General features: G+C 38.9%; 1 protein-coding gene across 8 annotated transcripts in view; it reads left to right on the forward strand.

The window, feature by feature from the left end:
• Positions 1-19,847, forward strand: part of XPO7 (exportin 7) — a 90,829-nt gene that overhangs the window by 35,196 nt on the left and 35,786 nt on the right. For 6 of the 8 annotated variants that reach the window (XR_014060293.1, XR_014060292.1, XM_081513102.1 and 3 more), the window contains exon 2: positions 19,040-19,186. Coding sequence is in view for 4 of the 8 variants with exons in the window: in XM_081513102.1 (XP_081369228.1) it covers positions 19,040-19,186 (147 nt within the window). In the remaining 4 variants the exon portion in view is untranslated. Of the gene's footprint in view, positions 1-19,027; positions 19,187-19,847 lie in introns of those variants that run through there. The other 2 variants (XM_081513129.1, XM_081513140.1) reach the window with 1 other exon arrangement.

Consider the following 19,847-nt stretch of genomic DNA (forward strand, 5'->3'; position numbering starts at 1 on the left):
TTAGCATGCACGAACACACATTCTCCTCAAGCACACGTGGGACATCTACAGAAATGAACAAGAACAGAAGAGCTAAAGTGGTAAGAAGGTGCTGGAAGTGCACAAGAAGAATGAGTGATAGATCTGAAAGCCAGAGCCCAGAAGGTTTTTGCATTGAGGGGTAGTGAAAAGGAGATGGGGTGGATTGGAAGTCAGATAGTTTACCAACTTTGTCTCACCCCACGATGTTGATATAAAAGGAAAGTCTGACCCTTAGTTAGAAGCAGAACACAAACTTCCAAGTACTTTGAAGGCATTTTTAAGTGTTACTTTTATGTACTGGATTGACCACATAAAACTGCCATTTTTTTGTAGAACAAGAAGGATCGGCTATTGGCATTTTCATATGGCCCAACAAAACACAAAGTGAGAATTGAGCTTTTCTGTTTTGTTTCTTGTTTGTTTTTAATTCACCTTCTTCAAAAAGACAAGTGTTAGTAGACCAGAATTCAACATCCTATCAAAAACATCTGTGCCAAAGTCTTCCTACATTTATTTAATATCTTATACACTAGAGGATGTCTCACGCTTTGTTAATGACACATTCTCAGAGAAGAAGTAGACGCTGGATTATTTCAAAGAAACCATTTGGTTCCTCGAAGCATCCTTTGAAAAGCCAGTTAGTGTCCTAAAGCATGTGGGTACTGAACGTGTGGTCTCATCTGTAGGGAGAGTCATCACCAGGAAATACTTTCCTGGGTCTGGGTGCTTTCTATAGCAAATTAGGTGTCCTGAGATCAAAATAATTTTCTAAACGTTTGTTCACCTCTCTGTTCAAAACTCTGTGATGCCCTCTGTTTCTGGTTTCTGTTTCACTGTTGAATTACACTTTTTCAGGAAATCTCATAAACTGACACAATAGTTCCAGAAATTAACATTATAGAGAAAATTAGCTTATTCTCACTGCAAAGTTTAATTTCCACATTTATAATTGACTAGTTCCTTCTGTAACATAGATCCTCCCGGCTTAACCAACCTTTACTCTTTGTGATTGGTTGTTGGTCCACCTGCCAACAAAGGTTCGCCCTGGTGTCATCTTTAGCCCCTTGCGTGCCCAGAGACAATTGTTATGTAGCTACCTTCTCCCAAACCTGCATTATTGAATAACGTGAAACTGACAAGTAACTTAGACTTGTTCTGGGTGGATACATCTCCCACCACTCAGATGAAAGTTATTTTTATACACTAAATGCACTCAATATGTCAGCAGATTTGGAAAACTCAGCAGTGGCCATAGGACTGGAAAAGGTCAATTTTCATTCCAATCCCAAAGAAAGGCAATGCCAAAGAATGCTCAAACTACTGCACAATTGCACTCCTCTCACACGCTAGTAAAGTAATGCTCAAAATTCTCCAAGCCAGGCTTCAACAGTACGTGAACCATGAACTTCCAGATGTTCAAGCTGGTTTTAGAAAAGGCAGAGGAACCAGAGATCAAATTACCAACATCCGCTGGATCATTGAAAAAGCAAGAGAGTTCCAGAAAAACAGCTGTTTCTGCTTTATTGACTATGCCAAAGCCTTTGACTGTGTGTATCACAATACACTGGAAAATTCTTCAAGAGATGGGAATACCAGACCACCTGACCTGCCTCTTGAGAAACCTGGATACAGATCAGGAAGCAACAGAGAACTGGACATGGAACAACAGACTGGTTCCAAATAGGAAAAGGAGTACATCAAGGCTGTATATTGTCACCCTGCTTATTTAACTTATATGCAGAGTACATCATGCAAAATGCTGGATTGGATGAAGCACAAGCTGGAATCAAGATTGCCAGGAGAAATATCAATAACCTCAGATATGCTGATGACACCATCCTTATGGCAGAAAGTGAAGAAGAACTAAAGAGCCTCTTGATGACAGTGAAAGAGGAGAGTGAAAAGGTTGGCTTAAAGCTCAACATCGAGAAAACTAAGATCATGGCATCCAGTCCCATACTTCATGGCAAATAGATGGGGAAACAGTGGCTGACTTTATTTTTCTGGGCTCCAAAATCACTGCAGATGGTGACTCCAGCCATGAAATTAAAAGATGCTTACTCCTTGGAATGAAAGTTATGACCAACCTAGACAGCATATTAAAAAGCAGAGACATTACTTTGCCAACAAAGGTCCGTCTAGTCAAGGCTATTGTTTTTCCAGCAGTCATGTATGAATGTGAGAGTTGGAGTATAAAGAAAGCTGAGCGCCGAAGAATTGATGCTTTTGAACTGTGGTGTTGGAGAAGGCTCTCGAGAGTCCCTTGGACTGCAAGGAGATCCAACCAGTCCATCCTAAAGGAGATCAGTCCTGGGTATTCATTGGAAGGACTGATGTTGAACCTGAAACTCCAATACTTTGGCCACCTGATGCGAAGAGTTGACTCACTGGCAAAGACCCTAATGCTGGGAAAGATTGAGGGCAGGAGGAGAAGGGGACAGCAGAGGATGAGATGGTTAGATGGCATCACCGACTCGATAGACATGGGTTTGGGTGGACTCCAGGAGTTGGTGACGGACAGGGAGGCCTGGCGTACTGTGATTCATGGGGTCACAAAGAGTCGGACACGACTGAGCAACTGAACTGAATTGTACCACAGTTGGTTAAAAGCAATGTGATGAGGTGATGGGAACAACGTGGCAAAAAGGTAGTGTTCGTGGAAGCTTTAAAGGCTAAAGGCTCCCTGATGTTTCTTTCAGTCTTGTGACAACCAAGGTGTTGCAGCTGCTGCTGTAACTGCCAGGGGCGACCTTTTGGGAAACCGTTCTACCTCAGCATTTTCAAGTCTCACTTGTACACACACACCCACACGAGAATTAACACGTAGCTAGTCCCCAGAGAAATGGTAGTGTTGCCCTTTGAAGACTTCATGTGTATCCTCTTACTCATAGTGAATCCTTGTTAGGAGTCGTAAGTAGATGTGCTTACCTCTTCAGTCAAATCTCTCACTTTCTAAACATGTTATTTCATTTTTTTTCTCCTCTCTATGCATCCTCAATTGCTCAGTCATGCCTGTCTCTTTGCGACCCCATGGACTGTAGCCCACCAGCCTCCTCTGTCCATGAAATTTTGCAGGCAGAAATACTGGAGTGAGTTGCCATTTCCTCCTCCAGATAATTTTCCCAGCCCAGGGATCGAACCCAAGTCTCCTGTGTCTCCTGCTTGGACAGGTGGGTTCTTTACCACTGAGCTACCTGGGCAGCCTTGGCAAATAACAGGCACTCAGATACTTGTTGTAAAACAAATGCTCTGTTTCCTGTATGATAGAATAGAGATGTTCAGGAGTTAGGGAAGTTCCAGTGTCACATAAATAGTCTAAAGCAAAGCTGCACATAGAGCCCCCAGTTAAATGTAGATACAGTAACCATAGTAGCAGTTACCAGAAAGGAGGTAGGGGTGGGGAGGGCAAAATGAAAAAGGAATCAACTGTGTGGTGACTGGTGGAAACTAAATTGGTAGTGAGCAGGCTATAGGGTATACAGAAAGTAGAAATACAGTGGACACATGAAACTTAAATTATAAACCAATGTACCTCAATAAAAAATCTAAAAAAGAACAATTTGTATCTTTGTATACTACATCACACACACCCACGCACACATACACCACCAGTTAAAACCTTCCTTTCATTAGCCTGCCATTCTGTCCATTTAATTAAAATATTGATGCAACCTGTATTTGGTCACACTTGGAGAACCCCATAGCCTTATAGGTATGTTATCAGCTGTTGTGTTATTGAGGGTCTCCAGCTACTGCTAATGTTTTTTTTGCAGAGCTTCATGTTGTCAGCCCAGTATTTTTGGAAAATTACTTTTAAAGAGTATTGTATTTATAGTACTAGAACTTACAGTAAGGTCATATGTTAACTCTGAGTATATTTGAGTTTACTGAGTTTATTTGAGTATATTGAGTTTGACGCAGGTTTGATCCATGGATTAGGAAGATCCCCTGGAGAAGGGCATGGCAATCCACTCCAATATTCTTACCTGGAGAATCCCATGGACAGAGGAGGCTGGCAGGCAATGGTCCATAGGGTTGCACAGAGTCGGACACAGCTGAAGAGACTTAGCACACGTACCTCTGTTTATGTTGTCTGTGAAAGAGAAGATCCTGTGCTGTTTAAACAATGGGACTCCCTAGGGACGATGGAGAAATAATAGTTCGAGATAGGAGTGATTATTAATAACCTAACCCAAGTCTCAACAAATTTAAACGAAGTACATCAGTACCATCCCCACATTGTTAGAAGCTTCCTCCTTGGTGTTAGTGATCTGTGTAACAAATGTCACTTCTCTTCTAGAATGTCAAGTGCATTTGGCCTGTTTTCTTTTGTAAGAATTTAGCTCAGAAACCACACCAGTTTCGGCTTTGAGAAATGGTGAAATACCTGTAGTCATTTCCTACAGCAAGCTTGTGAATGAAGACTTCAGGGCCATTCAAAAGTAACTTTATTGCTATGTTGCACACACTAGTTTTTTGTTGTTGCACACTTTGTTATTTGCATATATGGTAGCAAATCTGCCAAAATTTACTGTAAACTCTCTTCTTCAGGTGTTCTTGGGCTTTTTTTTTTTTTTTTTTAATTTTTAAATGACAAATGCATGGTTAAGCTGCAGAAACTTACAGAGAAGACTTTTTCAATTGTCAACATGTGCCAGAATTGTATTTGTGTTTTTGAAAGGAGAGCAGAACACTAGAGATAGTATATAAAATGGAGGACCCACAAGGCAAACCAAATTAAATTTTGCTGACCTTTCGCATATAGACATGTATTTGAGTGGTAAGAGACGATTTAGAAGAGTTATTTAAGCATGAACATTACTTTCAAAAGACCTTATAAATCCAGCTCTTAAAAATTTTTCCTGTATACATCCTCCAGCAAAACAATATTTTATACCAGATGGATGCAGTATGGGTTCCATTAATAATTCACATCTGCAGAGAACCACTGTCAATTACATCATCTTTGAATGACAGTGTTATAATGCCTATGTATTAAACTAGGGAATTTTAACCATTTTATTGCCCTATCAAGTGGACCAGCAGAGTGAAAGCTAGGATATGAAATGGTATGTTTTATTATAAAACATTGATTAGTAAACTAGAGAATATTAAGATAAAATTTGGAGAAGAAGATTGGGACTTTTTTTCAATTGACATTAGATTTGTTTTTAATAGACTATTTTCTAATATACTTTACTTTTTAGAGTAGTTTTAAGTTTGCAGAAAAGTCAAGTAGAAGGTACAGAGTTCCCATGTACCTCCTTATCCTCAACAGTTTGCTCTGTTACTAACATCTTCATTACTGTGCCGTATTAAAGTTGATTAGCCAATACCGACACTTTATTACTAACTGAAATACACTGTGTTGTATGTTCTCTGGGTTTTGACAGATGTATGAGGTCATGTATTGATCATTATGCCATCATACAGAATAGATCACTAACCTAAACGTCCTCTGGCTCTGCCTGTTCTTCATCCCTTCCTCCTTTTCAAACTCTTGGCAACCACTGTTCTTTTTACTGTTTCTCTAGTTTTGTCTTTGAAATTTGGAATCATAGAGTATGTAGCCTTTTCAGAGTGGCTTCTTTCACTTAGTAATAATGCATTTAAGGTTCCCTTCATGCCTCTTTGTGGCTTGATAGCTTATTTCTTTTTAGCAATGATTTAATATCCCATTTTCTGGATATACCACAGTTCGTTTTTCCATGCACTGTTGAAGGGCATCACGATCGCTTCCAAGTGTTGGCAGTTTTGAATAAACTTGCTTTGAACACTCATGAACAGGTTTTTGTGTAGATACAAGTTTCCAACTCATTTGGGTAAATACTAAGCAGCTCAGTTGCTGGATAGTATGGTGAGACTATGTTTAGTTTTGTAAGAAACTGCCATACTGTCATCCACAGTGGCTGTACCATTGTGCGTTCTCATCAGCAGTGAATTGAGAGTTCTGTTGCTCTACCTCCTCACCAGCAATCAGTCCGTGTTCAGTGTTTGTTTTTTAACCATTCTGATAGGTGTGCAGCAGTATCTCACTGTTGTTTTAATTTGCACATCCCTGATATCATACAGAGTTAAGCATCTTTTCATAGGCTTATTCGCCATCTGTGTATCTTCTTTGGTGAGGTGTCTGTTCAACTCTTTTGCCAGATTTTTAATTGGGTTGTTACTGTAGAGTTTTAAGAGTTCTTTGTATATTTTGGATACTAGTCTCTTCTCAGATATATGTTTTGCAAAGATTTGTCTCCCAGTCTGGCTGATCTTTTTCATTCTCTTAAGCAAATTATATTCTCTTTATGACTGCAGTTCCTATCAGCCATGGAAATTGAAAGAACTAGTAACATTAAAAGAAGGGGGAAACCTTATTCCTAAGTTGCTTGAATAGTCTTCAAGCCAGTTGCAATTATTTGGCTGACCTATTAATAAAACAAGTATCATGCTTGAACCTGAAATTCTTTTTATTTAGTCATCATAAAACATAGTAACAAAGCTTGGTGATTGGGGGCGTCAGATAACTGATGACTGTGTGTCTGATCACTTTCTTTGCTCTCTTGTATGGGTTTAGTGGCGCTTGTAATATTTTAATATGATGCTGCATAAAATATCCCCAATACTCTAAGTTTGGATCTTATACCATATTGATATTAAGAACATAAAATTAAAACAATAAATGTACATTGGCCCAACAGTCTCTATCTATAGTGTAGCTTAAATAATAAAGAACTCAAAAACATACAGTTCTTGGAAACCAGGGCTAAATGAAATGTGAAAGGCTCTCCCATTTTGGCTCCTTTAACACTTAACCAATAAGGCATTACTTTCTGACCTTTAGAAGTCATTTGTTTGACCATAACTGCTATGTGGTATGTGTATATATATACATAAACACACCCACACCCACACACGTACATATATACGCGCTCAGTCACCTCAGTCCTGTCTGACTCTTTGTGACCCCATGGACTATAGCCTGCCAGGCTCCTCTGTCCATGGGATTTTCCTGGCAAGAATACTGGAGTGGGTTGCCATGCCCTCCTCTAGGGGATCTTGCCCATCTAGGGATGAAACCTGCGTCCTGCATTGGAGGCAGATTCTTTACCGCTGAGCACTGGGGAAGCCATATTTATACACACATACACATATTAAATTTATAAGGAAAAATATAATATCAGTAGACAGTATCATTCCAGTGTAAGAGATATGGTTTAACATTCTTAACATGAGTATTGAACTTACAGGATTTTTTCCCCTACATAGACCTGCTTTTAAAAATGAAGTTTTAGGGAAATGATAACATAGCAGAAAACTTTATTTACATGTATGAGTGTTTCAAACTGCAAACCTGGGTTCCCACATGGCTGTGTGTTGGCTTCCTTTCCTAAGGTGATCAGCTAGGCCTTCATAATCTACTCTGTTACTCAGCCATTTTTATAGCAGAATACTTTGTTTTGGTCTTTTAATACTGTCAGCATGGCAGAATCAAATCAAGTTCCATAAAAGGCATTTGAGAAACAAACAGCTTTTTTTGTAAAGGAAGTGAATGTGCCAAAAACCAAGTGTATTCTCTTTTTTTCTTAGTAGAACTCCATTTATAAATCATGGGGTACAAAATTTTTATGCCTAGAGCCTATTACCATTTTTAAATGCTGTCAGTAACCATACCAGGCGGTATTCATTTCAGAGTTATCTTTTATGTTGCACAACTGCTTTTGTGTTTGGAATGTTAGTTTAAAATGATGTCACAGCTCTATAGAAAAATTTTCCATAGTTTAATGGAGACTGGTTACTTTGTCAATTAAGGTCATTTCTATGAACTAAACTTCAACATGGATTTAGGTGAAATGTTAACATGAGAACTCTGTCCTTGATTGCAGCAGGCATCTTGGTGATGACTTTGTCCACATGACTTGTCCCCTGAGCCTCTTAGCTTGACTAAGGCCTCCTTGCTATCCAACGCCAACTCTCAGCTGTCATCCCAGGACCTCCCTTCACCATCCTCCCAGAATTCCCTTGATATCACTCTCTGTGTTAAAAGAGGTCCCATCTGCTGCACTCCATGCTTAATGTTTTTTATGGTATGGTATGATGCACATTCTTTTAATACTAAATAGCATAGGTGATAAATTCTTGTGGCCTTAGGTGCCAGAAATAGCTTTGTTCTGCCCTCCCACTTGATTGCTTGTGTACCTGGGTAAACATTCTGTGTTGATCATTGTTCTTCAGAGTCTTGCAGGGACTCCTTGTCTTGTTGCCAAGTGTTGCTTCTGTGCTGCCCAGAGCCATCTGATTCCTGATCATTTATGTGTTTGCCTGACTTGGATTTTGTTTGTGTTTTTTGTTCCCATCGCCCATCTCTTTGCCTCCTGGGCAGCTTACAGAATTTTCTTTTTGTCAGGCTGCTCAAGTTTCATAGTGATATGCCTTGGAGTGGCCTGATCTTCACTTATGTTGGACTTTGGTAGAGCTTTCCTTCTGACATCTGATGTTCTTCAGCTCTAGGAGGTTTTCTTGGATTATTTTGTTGATTTTTTCCTCTCCTTCTCTGTTCTCTGTGCCCTCTGGAACTCTTGTTAATTAGATGTTGGACCTCTGAAATCAGGCTTCTGATTTTATCTTTGCTCTCTTATTTTCCATCTTTTGCTCTACTTTCTGAGAGGCTTTAACTTGATTTTCCAACCCTCTGATGGAATATTTTGTCTCTGCTATCATATTTTTAATCTCCAAGATCTCTTTTTATGTTCTTTGAATGTTTCTTTTTTAGACCACCCTGTTCTTACTCCCAGTTGCAAAATATTTTCTTATCTCTTTGTCGAGCTTAGTAATACTTTTATCTTTATGTTTTTTCTTTTTTCAAGTTTCCTTTTTCCTGCACAGTTTCTGTTTGTTACAGGATTTTTTTGTGTGTATTTGTTTTGTTTGCTGTTGTTACAAGAGAAACCGAGGCATGTTAAAAATTTTCAAGAGTATATTTGAGCAAAAATCAGTTTCAATGGAGCAGCATCCAGTCTGGCATATAGAAAGGAGCTCCAGGGGGCTGTACAAAATAAAAAGACCTTAGGTGAGAAGGGGGCAGGAACAAGTGAGTCATACTAAGCAAAAAAACAGATTAGTTGTTGCAAAGTTGCTTTCCTTTAGGGGACAGCAGGGGTCTATCCAGCAGGTTACCTAACTAGTGCTAATCAGGCAGGTCCTGATTGACTGGTTTAAGATTCCATTTTGGGGAGAGCCAAAACTATAATTAAGTCTCGGTTTTTCATCCAACCATAAGCAGCTTCACTTGAGGCCTATTTTGTATTTTAACACTGTCTTCCATGTTAAAGTGCTTCCCTGGTGGCTCAGACTGGGAAGAATCTGCCTGCGATGCGGGAGACCCCAGTTAGATCCCTGGGTTGGGAAGATCCCCTGGAGAAGGGAAAGGTTGCCCACTCCAGTATTCCTGCCTGGAGAATTCAATGGACAGAGGAGCCTGGCAGGCTACAGTTTATGGGGTCGCAGAGTCGGACACAACTGAGCAACTATCACTATATACACTTCCGTGTTAAAGGCTTTCTTCAGAATTGTAATCCTTATTTCTTCATAATTAAGATTGAAAGACTACCAAGCTGATTAGAAATGCAAAGTGTGGGCGTGAGGCTTGTCTGCTTGAGGCATCACAGTGGGGTAATCGAATTATGCCGTTTGTTGGGTAACCCCCATATCAGTGTATCTTTAGGTATTTCCTTTGTGACTAATGGGATTCTCAGGGGAAGATTTTTCCAAACTCCTGTCAAGGGAGTCCAGTCTGGATACTGGCATTTCTGGGTACAAGGAGCCCAGTAAGGGGGCATTTGATGTGTGTGTGGCCACTTAGTCGACTATCTGGTGCCCACGTCCGCAAAGGTGCTTTCGACTGGCTTGGTGTCCCTTGTCCAGAGGCACTGAGTAAAGATACCTGGAAATCTCACTTCTCAAAGATACTTTTACCCTGTTCTTTCTTGCTTTGGCCACCACACTTCACCTTAACGTCTGAGCAGGGAGTGTAAAACAGCTTGGTTTCCAGTTCTTTTCACCACTTGCAAGATATTTGGCCTTCTTGTGTCAGTTAAGTCAGTTACTGCTGATTTTTCTGTATTCCAAAATTTTGTCCTCTCTCCTATCATATTTCTTGTGAGATTATGTTTGTGGGTTTTTTTTTTTTAATCCCGTTAGCGTTGTTTTTGTTGGGTTTGGGAAAGGAACAAGATTAGATATGGGATCACTCTGCCATTTTAACCCAAACCCCCAGGAGGCTTTTTAAGAGTTAGACAGCCATTTATTTTTATTTAGTTGGCTGCATCTGGTCTTAATTGTGACATGCGAGATCTTTCGTTGTTTCCTGGGGGATCCTTCATTGAGGTGTATGGACTTTCTAGTTGCGGTGTGCAAGCTTATTTTTCCTCTGTGACCTGTGGGATCATAGTTCCCCTACCAGGGATCAAACCCACACCCCCTGCGTTGCAAGGCCTATTCTTAACCACTGGACCACCAGGGAAGTCCCGACATCCACTTACAGATGACATTTTTATGAAACTTCTACTGTGTGCTGGACACTGAGGTACGCTTTTGTCCTTTTCATGCACTGTGCACGTTAGTAGTCATTTACTAAAATCACAATAAATAAATAATCAGTATAAATGTCCATGTAAACAAACATTTGAGCCAATTGTACTAGAATTTGAGTGTTATACAGTTATGTAAGTTAATAAATACCTCTCTTTGAACAAATGCCTGTAACAATGGCAATATAATTCTGTATCTGTGGGGAAATATGTACTGAATACTACCCAGTCTGGAAATGGGTGGAAACACAATTGGTCCTCATTATTTATGGTAGTTTATTCTGTAAAGTTGCTGAGAACACTGAATTAACAAATCGTGAACCGTTTCTCTTGCAGAACATGTAGGGTTAAGGTCCTGCCAACCTCTGGTCACATTTTTCTCAATCAACCTTTGTTTTATTTGTATTTCTATTTACAGACACCTTTTTGAAACACTTTTATCTAACATTTTTTCACACAACCTTCTTGAACTTAGGAATACTAGATAACACTTCAGCACTATGCATGGGGCCATTTTAAACAACATAATTGGCAACAAAAAGCCCCAAATTGCAAAAAACATGACATTAAGTAAATTACAAAAAACATGGCATTAAATAAATTACAAAAAGGACACTTTTTTAAGTTATGAGAACTGAAGCAAAAACACAAAACATTACCTTGTTTGACCTCAGCTGAGAAACATGTGTGAGGCCACTCAAATGACTTGGGGATTACAAATAAATTTAGCAAGTAGATAAATTTGCAAATAGGGGACCCACGAACAATGAGGAGCAATTATACAAGCCTGGCCAAAAAGTTCGTTCAGATTTTTCCATAAGAAAACCGCAACAAACTTTTTGACCAGCCCAATATACCTTGTACCATAGCCCTGCAAGCCAAGGCATCTAGAACCCCTCTGGGGCTTCCCTGGTGGCTCAGTGGTAAAGAATCTGCCTCCCAGTGCAGGAGACACAGGTTCGATTCCTGGTCCGGGGAGATTCTGCAACTATAGAAAACCTGCATAGCAGCGAAGACCCATCACAGCCAAAAATGGATTAATATAATTAAATTTATATACATACATATATAATAAGTTGTATATGTATATACAAATGAGCAGGTCATGGCAGCCCACTGCATTATTCTTGCCTGAAGAATTCCATGGACAGAGGAGCCTGGTGGGCTACAGTCCATGGGATCACAAAGAGTCGGACACAACTGAGCGACTAAGCACACAGCACAGCACATATATATATGTGATACCTCTGAAGAAGAAATTGTAGATTTAATGTTGTTCACTTTAATGTTGTTCTTCACTTTTTAGTAGGCAATATATTCCATAATAGCAAGTAATACACTCAGTAATTAAGAATGTACATACATTACTACATTGACTTTTGTAGCATTGTTAGATAAATAGTATTTCTACTTAAATGAAAACTAGTTTGAAAGATTTGAGTAACTTATTCACACTCCCACAGCTTGTAAACAAAGGAGTGGGGATTTTCCTTATATCTGAAGTCTTAACTCAGATTATACTGAACCTTCACTCCAAAAGGATCCTTGTTCCTGCTGCTAGGTCACCAGCGTTGTTTGTGTTAGAGAGATGTGTGGGAGTGTTAACCTGATTTATTTTTTGTTAAATTCCCTGTTTTAAAAAATTTGGCCAATTGTTTTCATGATCTTTTTAATTTTAATATTTGCTTCCTTTTAAATCTGATTTACTTATATAATTAGAAGCATAGAATTTAGAACTGGCAGTATCTTTGTCAAATAATATAATAAAATCCACCTATTTTACGCATGAGGAAGCTGAAACTCCAGGAAATAAACTTGCCCAAAATCACACGGTTACTTACTAAGTGAAGTGAAAGTGAAAGTCGCTCAGTCATGTCCGACTCTTTGCAACCCCATGGACTGTACAGTCCATGGAGTTCTCTAGGCCAGAATACTGGAGTGGGTAGCCTTTCTCTTCTCCAGGGGATCTTCCCAACCCAGGGATCGAACCCAGATCTCTCACATTGCAGGCGGATTCTTTACCAGCTGAGCCACAAGGGGAGCCCGAGAATACTGGAATGGGTAGCCTATCCCTTCTCCAGCAGATCTTCCCAACCCAGGAATTGAATTGGGGTCTCCTGCGTTACAGGTGGATTCTTTACCAACTGAGCTATGAGGGAAGCCCTCCAAATTGCTTAACTCTCAAATTAATTTTTTTCTCTGCCTAGGTTTTTTTGTAGCCCTTTATATTCAAAAGATTGTTTTAACCAAGTTGGCAAGGAGTTAGTACCCCCAAATTAAATCAGAATCTCTTATAATACCATATGCTCATTACTTTTTAACTTTGACATCTGGAAGTGAACCACTGATAGGAGACAATTGCATTACAGCAGGTGGAGGAAATGCCAACGTCTACTGGGGCCAGCGCTTAGGACCTGCAGTCAGCTAGCAAGAACCTGCCCTGAGGGAGGCACTATGCTCTTACTGTCAATTGATTAGTGACCCTCGAAAATGCAGGTCCCAGGTAATCAGATCTGCTAATTTTTTATAGGAGACCAGAAAACCAGATACTATCATGAAACGTCGGCAACCATGTCAAACTTTAAAACAACACCGTAAGGTGAACAAGCAAAATGTGCATGGGCCAGTTTGAGGCTACCAGTTTGAAACCCGCACTTTAGAGGATTCCGCTTACGCTGCAGCTTTCATTCCTCTGCACTCTTAATGACTATGAGAAGGAACCAAAACCAGTTTCTAGTGACACGTTAAATAAAAGCTCTTGAGTTAAATGTGTAAGTCAATAAGCCAGGCACAGTTAGTCTGGCTGTTTACCTCATGAAATGATTTGTTTACATGTGTTCTGGCTGTGTGTCACCCACAGTGCAAACATCATATGTGTTTATTACAAGTGAGGATTGATTCATATTTTGAAGCTAAGTGTAGAATTTTGCAGTCTCATATGTTAGGAGACATGCTATCCTTATCTAATGCACGCAAGGCCCTGGCACTGCATTATCGCCTACTGAAAGTACGTATTTTATCTTGCTTTACGGCAGTAGACATTACACAGCAACTGCAACCAAAAAGCTTTACTTACTCTCTTAGTCCTCTCAGAAATAGAATGTCCCTCATGCATCCAAAAATCTTACTTTATTTATTTCCTGAACAAATAATGGGAATTACAGTTCTAAAAGCAGAAATTTGTATAAAACTAAAGCATTCTAAATCTAATGTGTGGTTGTCAGTTACAGATGGACTTCTTTTTCATTAGTATCAGAAAGAAAGATGAGAGTAAGTATGTGAAGAATTTGGGGAGAACTGTGTCGCTCTTCCATCTCATTTTGAAAACTTCCTATTGAAGTGTAACGTGTACAGAAAAATTCACAGATTATAAATGTACAATTCAATGGATTTTCTCAAAATGAGCATGCTTCTGTAATCAGCACCCACATTAAGGAATGAAACATTTATCCATACTACTATTGATGGACATTTGGCTTTCACATTTGGGAACTATTACATTTAGTGCTGGCATGAACATTCCTATTTAAGTGTTTTGGTGAACTTAGCATGTATCTCTGTTGGTATATACATAGGAGTGGAGTAGCTGGGTCATGCAATATTCAAACTATCAGCATTTATTATTGGTAAGAACAAAATAAAAGTATTTATAGCAATAAGCACTGACATACTTTTTCAAATTTCAGCTTTTAGAATGTATTGCCTATTGCCTTCTTGATTTTATAAACTTGTTTTATGAATTCTGATTGGAAGCAGGATCAGCTATTAATTAATAGTAATATGTTCCTATTGAGAGGAGTTAATTTAAAAAAACATTATCTGTACAATTGTTGGGGGTTTTTTCCCTGCTTATAAGTAATATCTACTTGTAGTCAAAAATGTAAAACTTAGGGAAATACAGAAAAGAAATTATGAGTCTCCCATAATCTCGCCTCCCAAAGATAACTGTCAGTATGTTTTCATACAGATTTTCCTTTATGAATTTGCGAACATATATCACAGATGATACATTCTACATACAGTTATTCCACTTGCTTTTTTAAAATAAATTTTTATTGGAGTGTAGTTGATTTGCTTTGTGTTAGCTTCTGCCGTACACCAAAGTGAATCAGTTTATTTATATATATATATATATATATATATATATATATCCACTCTTTTTTAGATTCTTTTTCCATATAGGTCATTACAATGTCTTGAGTAGCTTTCCCTGTGCTATATAGTAGCTTCTGTTGTATGTGTGTGTGCTCATGCAGTCGTGTTCAACTCTTTGCAACCCCACGGACTGTAGCCCACCAGGTTCCTCTGACCGTGGAATTTTCCAGGTAAGAATACTGGAATGGGTTGCCATTTCCTCCTCCAGGGAATCTTCCTGGCCCAGGGATTGATCCCATGTCTCTTTCGTCTCCTGCATTAGCAGATGGATTCTTAGCACTGCACCACCTGGGAAGCCCAGGTTCTCATTAGTTATCCCAATCTTCCAGTTTATCCACCCCCCCCCCCGGCTTTCCAGTCTCATAACCAGAAGTTTTTTTACATCTGTGACTCTATTTCTGTTATGTAAATAAGTTCATTTGTATCATTTTTCTATGGATTCCACTTGTAAGTCGTATCAGACAAATTTTGTCTTTCTCTGCCACTTGCTTTTTTAAGCTAAGCAGAATTGTAATTACTGGATTTTTAGGAGTTTTTAAAAACATTATCTATGATGATTGAATATTCATTATTGACAATAGGAATGCCTTATCAAATAGATAAAAAATAAAATGTAGTTAGCATATCAAATCAATTTTATTAGCCTTACACTTTTTAAATAGTTTCTTTTCTGGCAGGTTAAGTATGCATCTTTTGATTTACCTAACAGAGTTTTTTCCTTATACACAGAAAAATTCCAACTAAGGAAGACCTAAATTAATGGAGTTTATGAACAGGTTGAAAGTGGCTTGATTTTTTTCAAATTTCAGACATCCTGACCATGAAAATTCAGCTACCAAATTGGTAGTTCTGACTGTATATCCTTCATGAGAATGCCTCTGGATTGAGGGTGTACGTCACTTTGTGCTAGAGTGGTGCTTCTGATCATTTCAGGTGGTTTGGGTGGCAGTCAGGTCAAGGATGTACTTTGCAGAGAACCTAGTCATCCAAGGCTTGTGCTTGTTTTCTAGTCACTACTCAGCACTATTGGGAATGTCATCAGATCCTTCCTAAAAACAAGTATCCTGGTCTCTGATTAGAAATCTCCAAGTGGATTTTTTTTCCCCAAGCAGTGAGACTAATTTAAAAATATATACTGTCAGGCTTTTTTTTTGAAAAGCAAGATGTGACAAAATAAGTTCCAGGATATGCTTTTTGGAGTTAGTATAACATCTACTGCAGAAACAGAAATCATTTTCCTAAAAGGTACAGGCAACTCCTCAGATAAATCATTAATTTTGGAGGCCTGAAGTCTCAACTGATTGCACCTTATATTGAAATGAGAATAGTTGAGCTGCATTTTTCTCTATCCTGGTTTTAAAAACTGTGTAAAATAACATTGTTGCTAAATAATAGGATACATTCTTTTAATACTTTTTAATACCTTCATTGTAACTGAATTGTTGGTGAAATCCAAGTGCTTTAGATTTGGAGGTTTGATTGTCTTGAGTGTCTTGTACTAAAGTAGTGCTTTTCCAGTTGAAGATTGCTTTCCAGTTCTGTGAAGATTTCACCCAAACACGCTTTTATATTCCAGTGGGACCAGATGGAGGTTTCTCTGAGAATTATCAGTTTGGCAGCCTCGGGAATAGAAAATAGACTTGCTTCTCTGGAGTCTCTTCTGTAACTGAACCGGCATAGTGTAATAGATGTCCTTAATAACAACTGGTTGAATGGGAGAAGGAACTGCGCCAGGGGGCGAGATGCAGTGGTGCTGAATGTGAAATAACTAGTTTTAATGGCTCATCAAACAATTGTAGGATAAATGGTTTTATTCTGGGTCCCCCAGAGAGGTGATTCAAAATGATCTAACTATTAGATTTGCTTGCAAAACATTAGGATCCCAGAGAACATAAATGTAAATGTTTGATTCCCCTTTCCTTCAATGGGCAACCCAAATAAAATGACTATTCACCCTGTGGTTTTTAGACGTTTCCACTAATTGTTTGGGAAAACAAGATTGTTTCCCATTTGTTCTTCTGGAAACAAAGAAATAAAGCTTTGTTCTTCTAAATGTTTGTGTAAATGGTCAAATTACTCTTTCGGTGTTTTTTTTTTTTATGGTCTTGTTTCCTGAGCTGAGACCTCATTACCAGACTTACCCTGCAGTGTGTTTTTGTCTACTGCGTTAATACAAATCAAAACAAAGCAACAACCAAAAAGCCTACCATAACCTGCATGTAGGTTTTTAACAGTAAGGAACTTAACTACCAGTGACAGATGCTTAGCCATCGTCATGTGAATGACTTTGTTGTAATAAATGTAAATAAGAGTGGCACCGGGGTGGGGGGTTGCTCCTGGAACTGACTGATCATACTTCAAGGAAAGTCATGATACCTTAAGCAGCCTGACGGTTTAGGGAGTTCTGTTCAGGATATTGGGAAGCTCGTAGTGAGTGGTCATTGTGGAGGTTATGAGGTTGCTGATGCTTACTGAAACCTCATACCACCCTTTGATGTCTTCTGTGTTGCTTATTTTTTAAATAATTTGTTCCCCTTTTAGTTAATCATTTCACAGGCAGGGTGGGGGGTGGAAGTAGAACCCAGTCTGCTGGGTTGAAACAAAAACCTCCTGAAGGAGATTTAATCTCTTGCTTAGGAATGTGGGGATTTATAATTAAACTGATTCATTGGGAGTTTGGCCAGTAGTGGCAGACATAACACTGACTTGCACACATGTCTTATGAAGTATATGTGATTAATTGGCCTTATCCTCTATTCCTTGTGTTTGTTTATAAGCTATATGAAAAAAATCAGATTTCGCTCAATAGAACTTTTCATCACTTGAGATCTGGCTTTGTGAGTACAGTTTTCTCTGTGCTTTCAAATTGAGGAAGGTATTATGTAGGACCCCTGCAAGTCAGAGAGGAACAGATTAAACACGAGCCTAATCAAGAGTCCCAAGATGTTTTGAAGAGTGGTTTGTTTATTTTGTTCCGCAGTAGAGGTGGTTGTTTTTATTCTTTGGAGGGCTTTCTGAAGTGAGACTGATAATCCAAGTGTCAGCATCTGTCTTTCTTGTTTCCTTTAGGTTAATGTTTGAAATTTATTAATCAGATTGAATAAAATAGGTATCCTGCCCCCAGGGCTTTCCTGCTTAGTAGAAAAGCTGTGATTTATAAAGTTCCAGCTTAATGAAATAAAGTGATAATGAAAAGCCTTGGGCACACTGGCTGTGTGATATATTTTAGGCTATTTACACAGGTTGGTTTGCCTAATTATTATTTTGGTTCTTGTCAGAATTGTCATTTCTAATACTAGTAGGATCCCTCAAACTATTTAAACCAGATCTTGCTTGCTGCTGTAGAAAATAGGTTCAAATTTTCTTCTTAAAGTCCAAACTGGTCCTTGAAAAACTAACACGTTTGCCCTTCTCTCCAGTCAGTGAAAGGTGATAGTTACATGAACTCTTACTCACTCCTTTCCTCTTTGTTTTTAAACACCACACTAAGTGGAAGTGGATTTATATCCCTTTGGGGTTTTGACCAAAGCCCACACCCATCCCCTTCCTGCCTCCCTGGAACTGCTTCAAGATTTGGAAAGCAGGGTTTGTTTGGGGGCGTTTCCCGTGTCTTATCTCTGCCTGAGCACATGCTCAGGTTGAATTTATTTTGACCCTGCGCTTTAAATTTGGAACCAAAGCTAGAGTTTAAAGTGCAACAGAAGAGAGTCTGCTGAACTTTAGACATGAGGGACCCCGGGAGGAAGGTGCGTACTTGCATTCTGAAACTTAAAGGTTGGCCGTCTTTGCATGTGCACATAATTGTAAGCTGATAGCTACAGGCAAAAGGAGAATATTTCAACCTATGTAAAGATCTGTGTGACTCTTACATTGTGTGTTTATGTGCTTAATTTTACACTGATGACTCTAGTAATCGTAATCTTGAAATTGATGGCTGAGCAAGTAAATTCTGCATTTTTCTTTGAAAACACTTTGGAAAAGCTTAGGATAGGTATTTGCAAGGAAAAAATATATCATTTGTGCCTGAACTTTAAGCAAATGACTGAAAAAGTGTATCGATATTTTAGGCATTCTGTCATTTTGTCTTCTAAAGCATCAGATGAAGAGGGCTACAAGTGGTTATTTTTAGATAAAGGTCACCCAGATTCTCCTCCACACTGAGAAACAAGTCTCTCTTCATTGATTATTATTTATCTTCATCTAGTAATTTCAAGCACAGTATGTATGTAGTCGACTTATGTATGTAGTAGACTGGACTGATTTCTTTTTTGATTGATCTTTTCCAGAGCCTGGCCCAACTAGAGAATCTGTGCAAACAGCTGTATGAAACAACAGATACGACCACTCGACTTCAGGCAGAGAAAGCCTTGGTTGAATTCACCAATAGCCCCGATTGCCTGAGCAAGTGCCAGCTACTCCTCGAAAGAGGAAGTGTACGTAAGATTTGAAAAATCCTAAAGGGGAACAGATTTAGGAAGATATATTCTGGTTCTAAGTTTAGGGGTGGATTGGGATAACCTCTGTTCCTTGATTCTTCTAGGTACCTCTGCCTTCTTAATTTTCACTTTTAAAACAAACCAGACCTGCCACACTAGCAAAAAAGGCCTTCAGAGTCATCAGGAAAATCTCACTAGGCGTATATTTTTGTCCTATAATTTTTATTCTTGAATCAAATTTCCGGGACTCCTTTTCTGTTTTTTACACTTATGTATCACTTCACACCTTTTACAAAGAAGACAGGGCTATGTATAAATGGCCTTTCTTATCCACAAAATTCATGTCACCTTCTAAGATCCCTAGTCTGCTCTGTTTTTCCTCCCCTGTATCACAGCTGTTGCTTTTTGTCTTAGATGTGCAGGGGAAAAATTTTCCTTCACAATGGAAATGACAGGAAGTTAGAATGTTTAAAATGAAATTAGAATCTCTTCCGGCTTAAAAATGGCATGCAGTGATCAAAATAATGCTTTCATGAGACATGATTTGATTAAGTTAATATTTTTGGCAGGACGGAGGTCTTAGGAAGGACAAGCATCCATCCAGGGTGTCATGAAAGGGCATCAGGAGAGTTTAGAATCCCAGCTAGACCAGCAGCCA

Source organism: Giraffa tippelskirchi, chromosome 1 (genome assembly GCF_054371585.1).
Source record: "Giraffa tippelskirchi isolate mGirTip1 chromosome 1, T2T-mGirTip1v1.2.pri, whole genome shotgun sequence".
Classification (NCBI taxonomy): domain Eukaryota; kingdom Metazoa; phylum Chordata; class Mammalia; order Artiodactyla; family Giraffidae; genus Giraffa; species Giraffa tippelskirchi.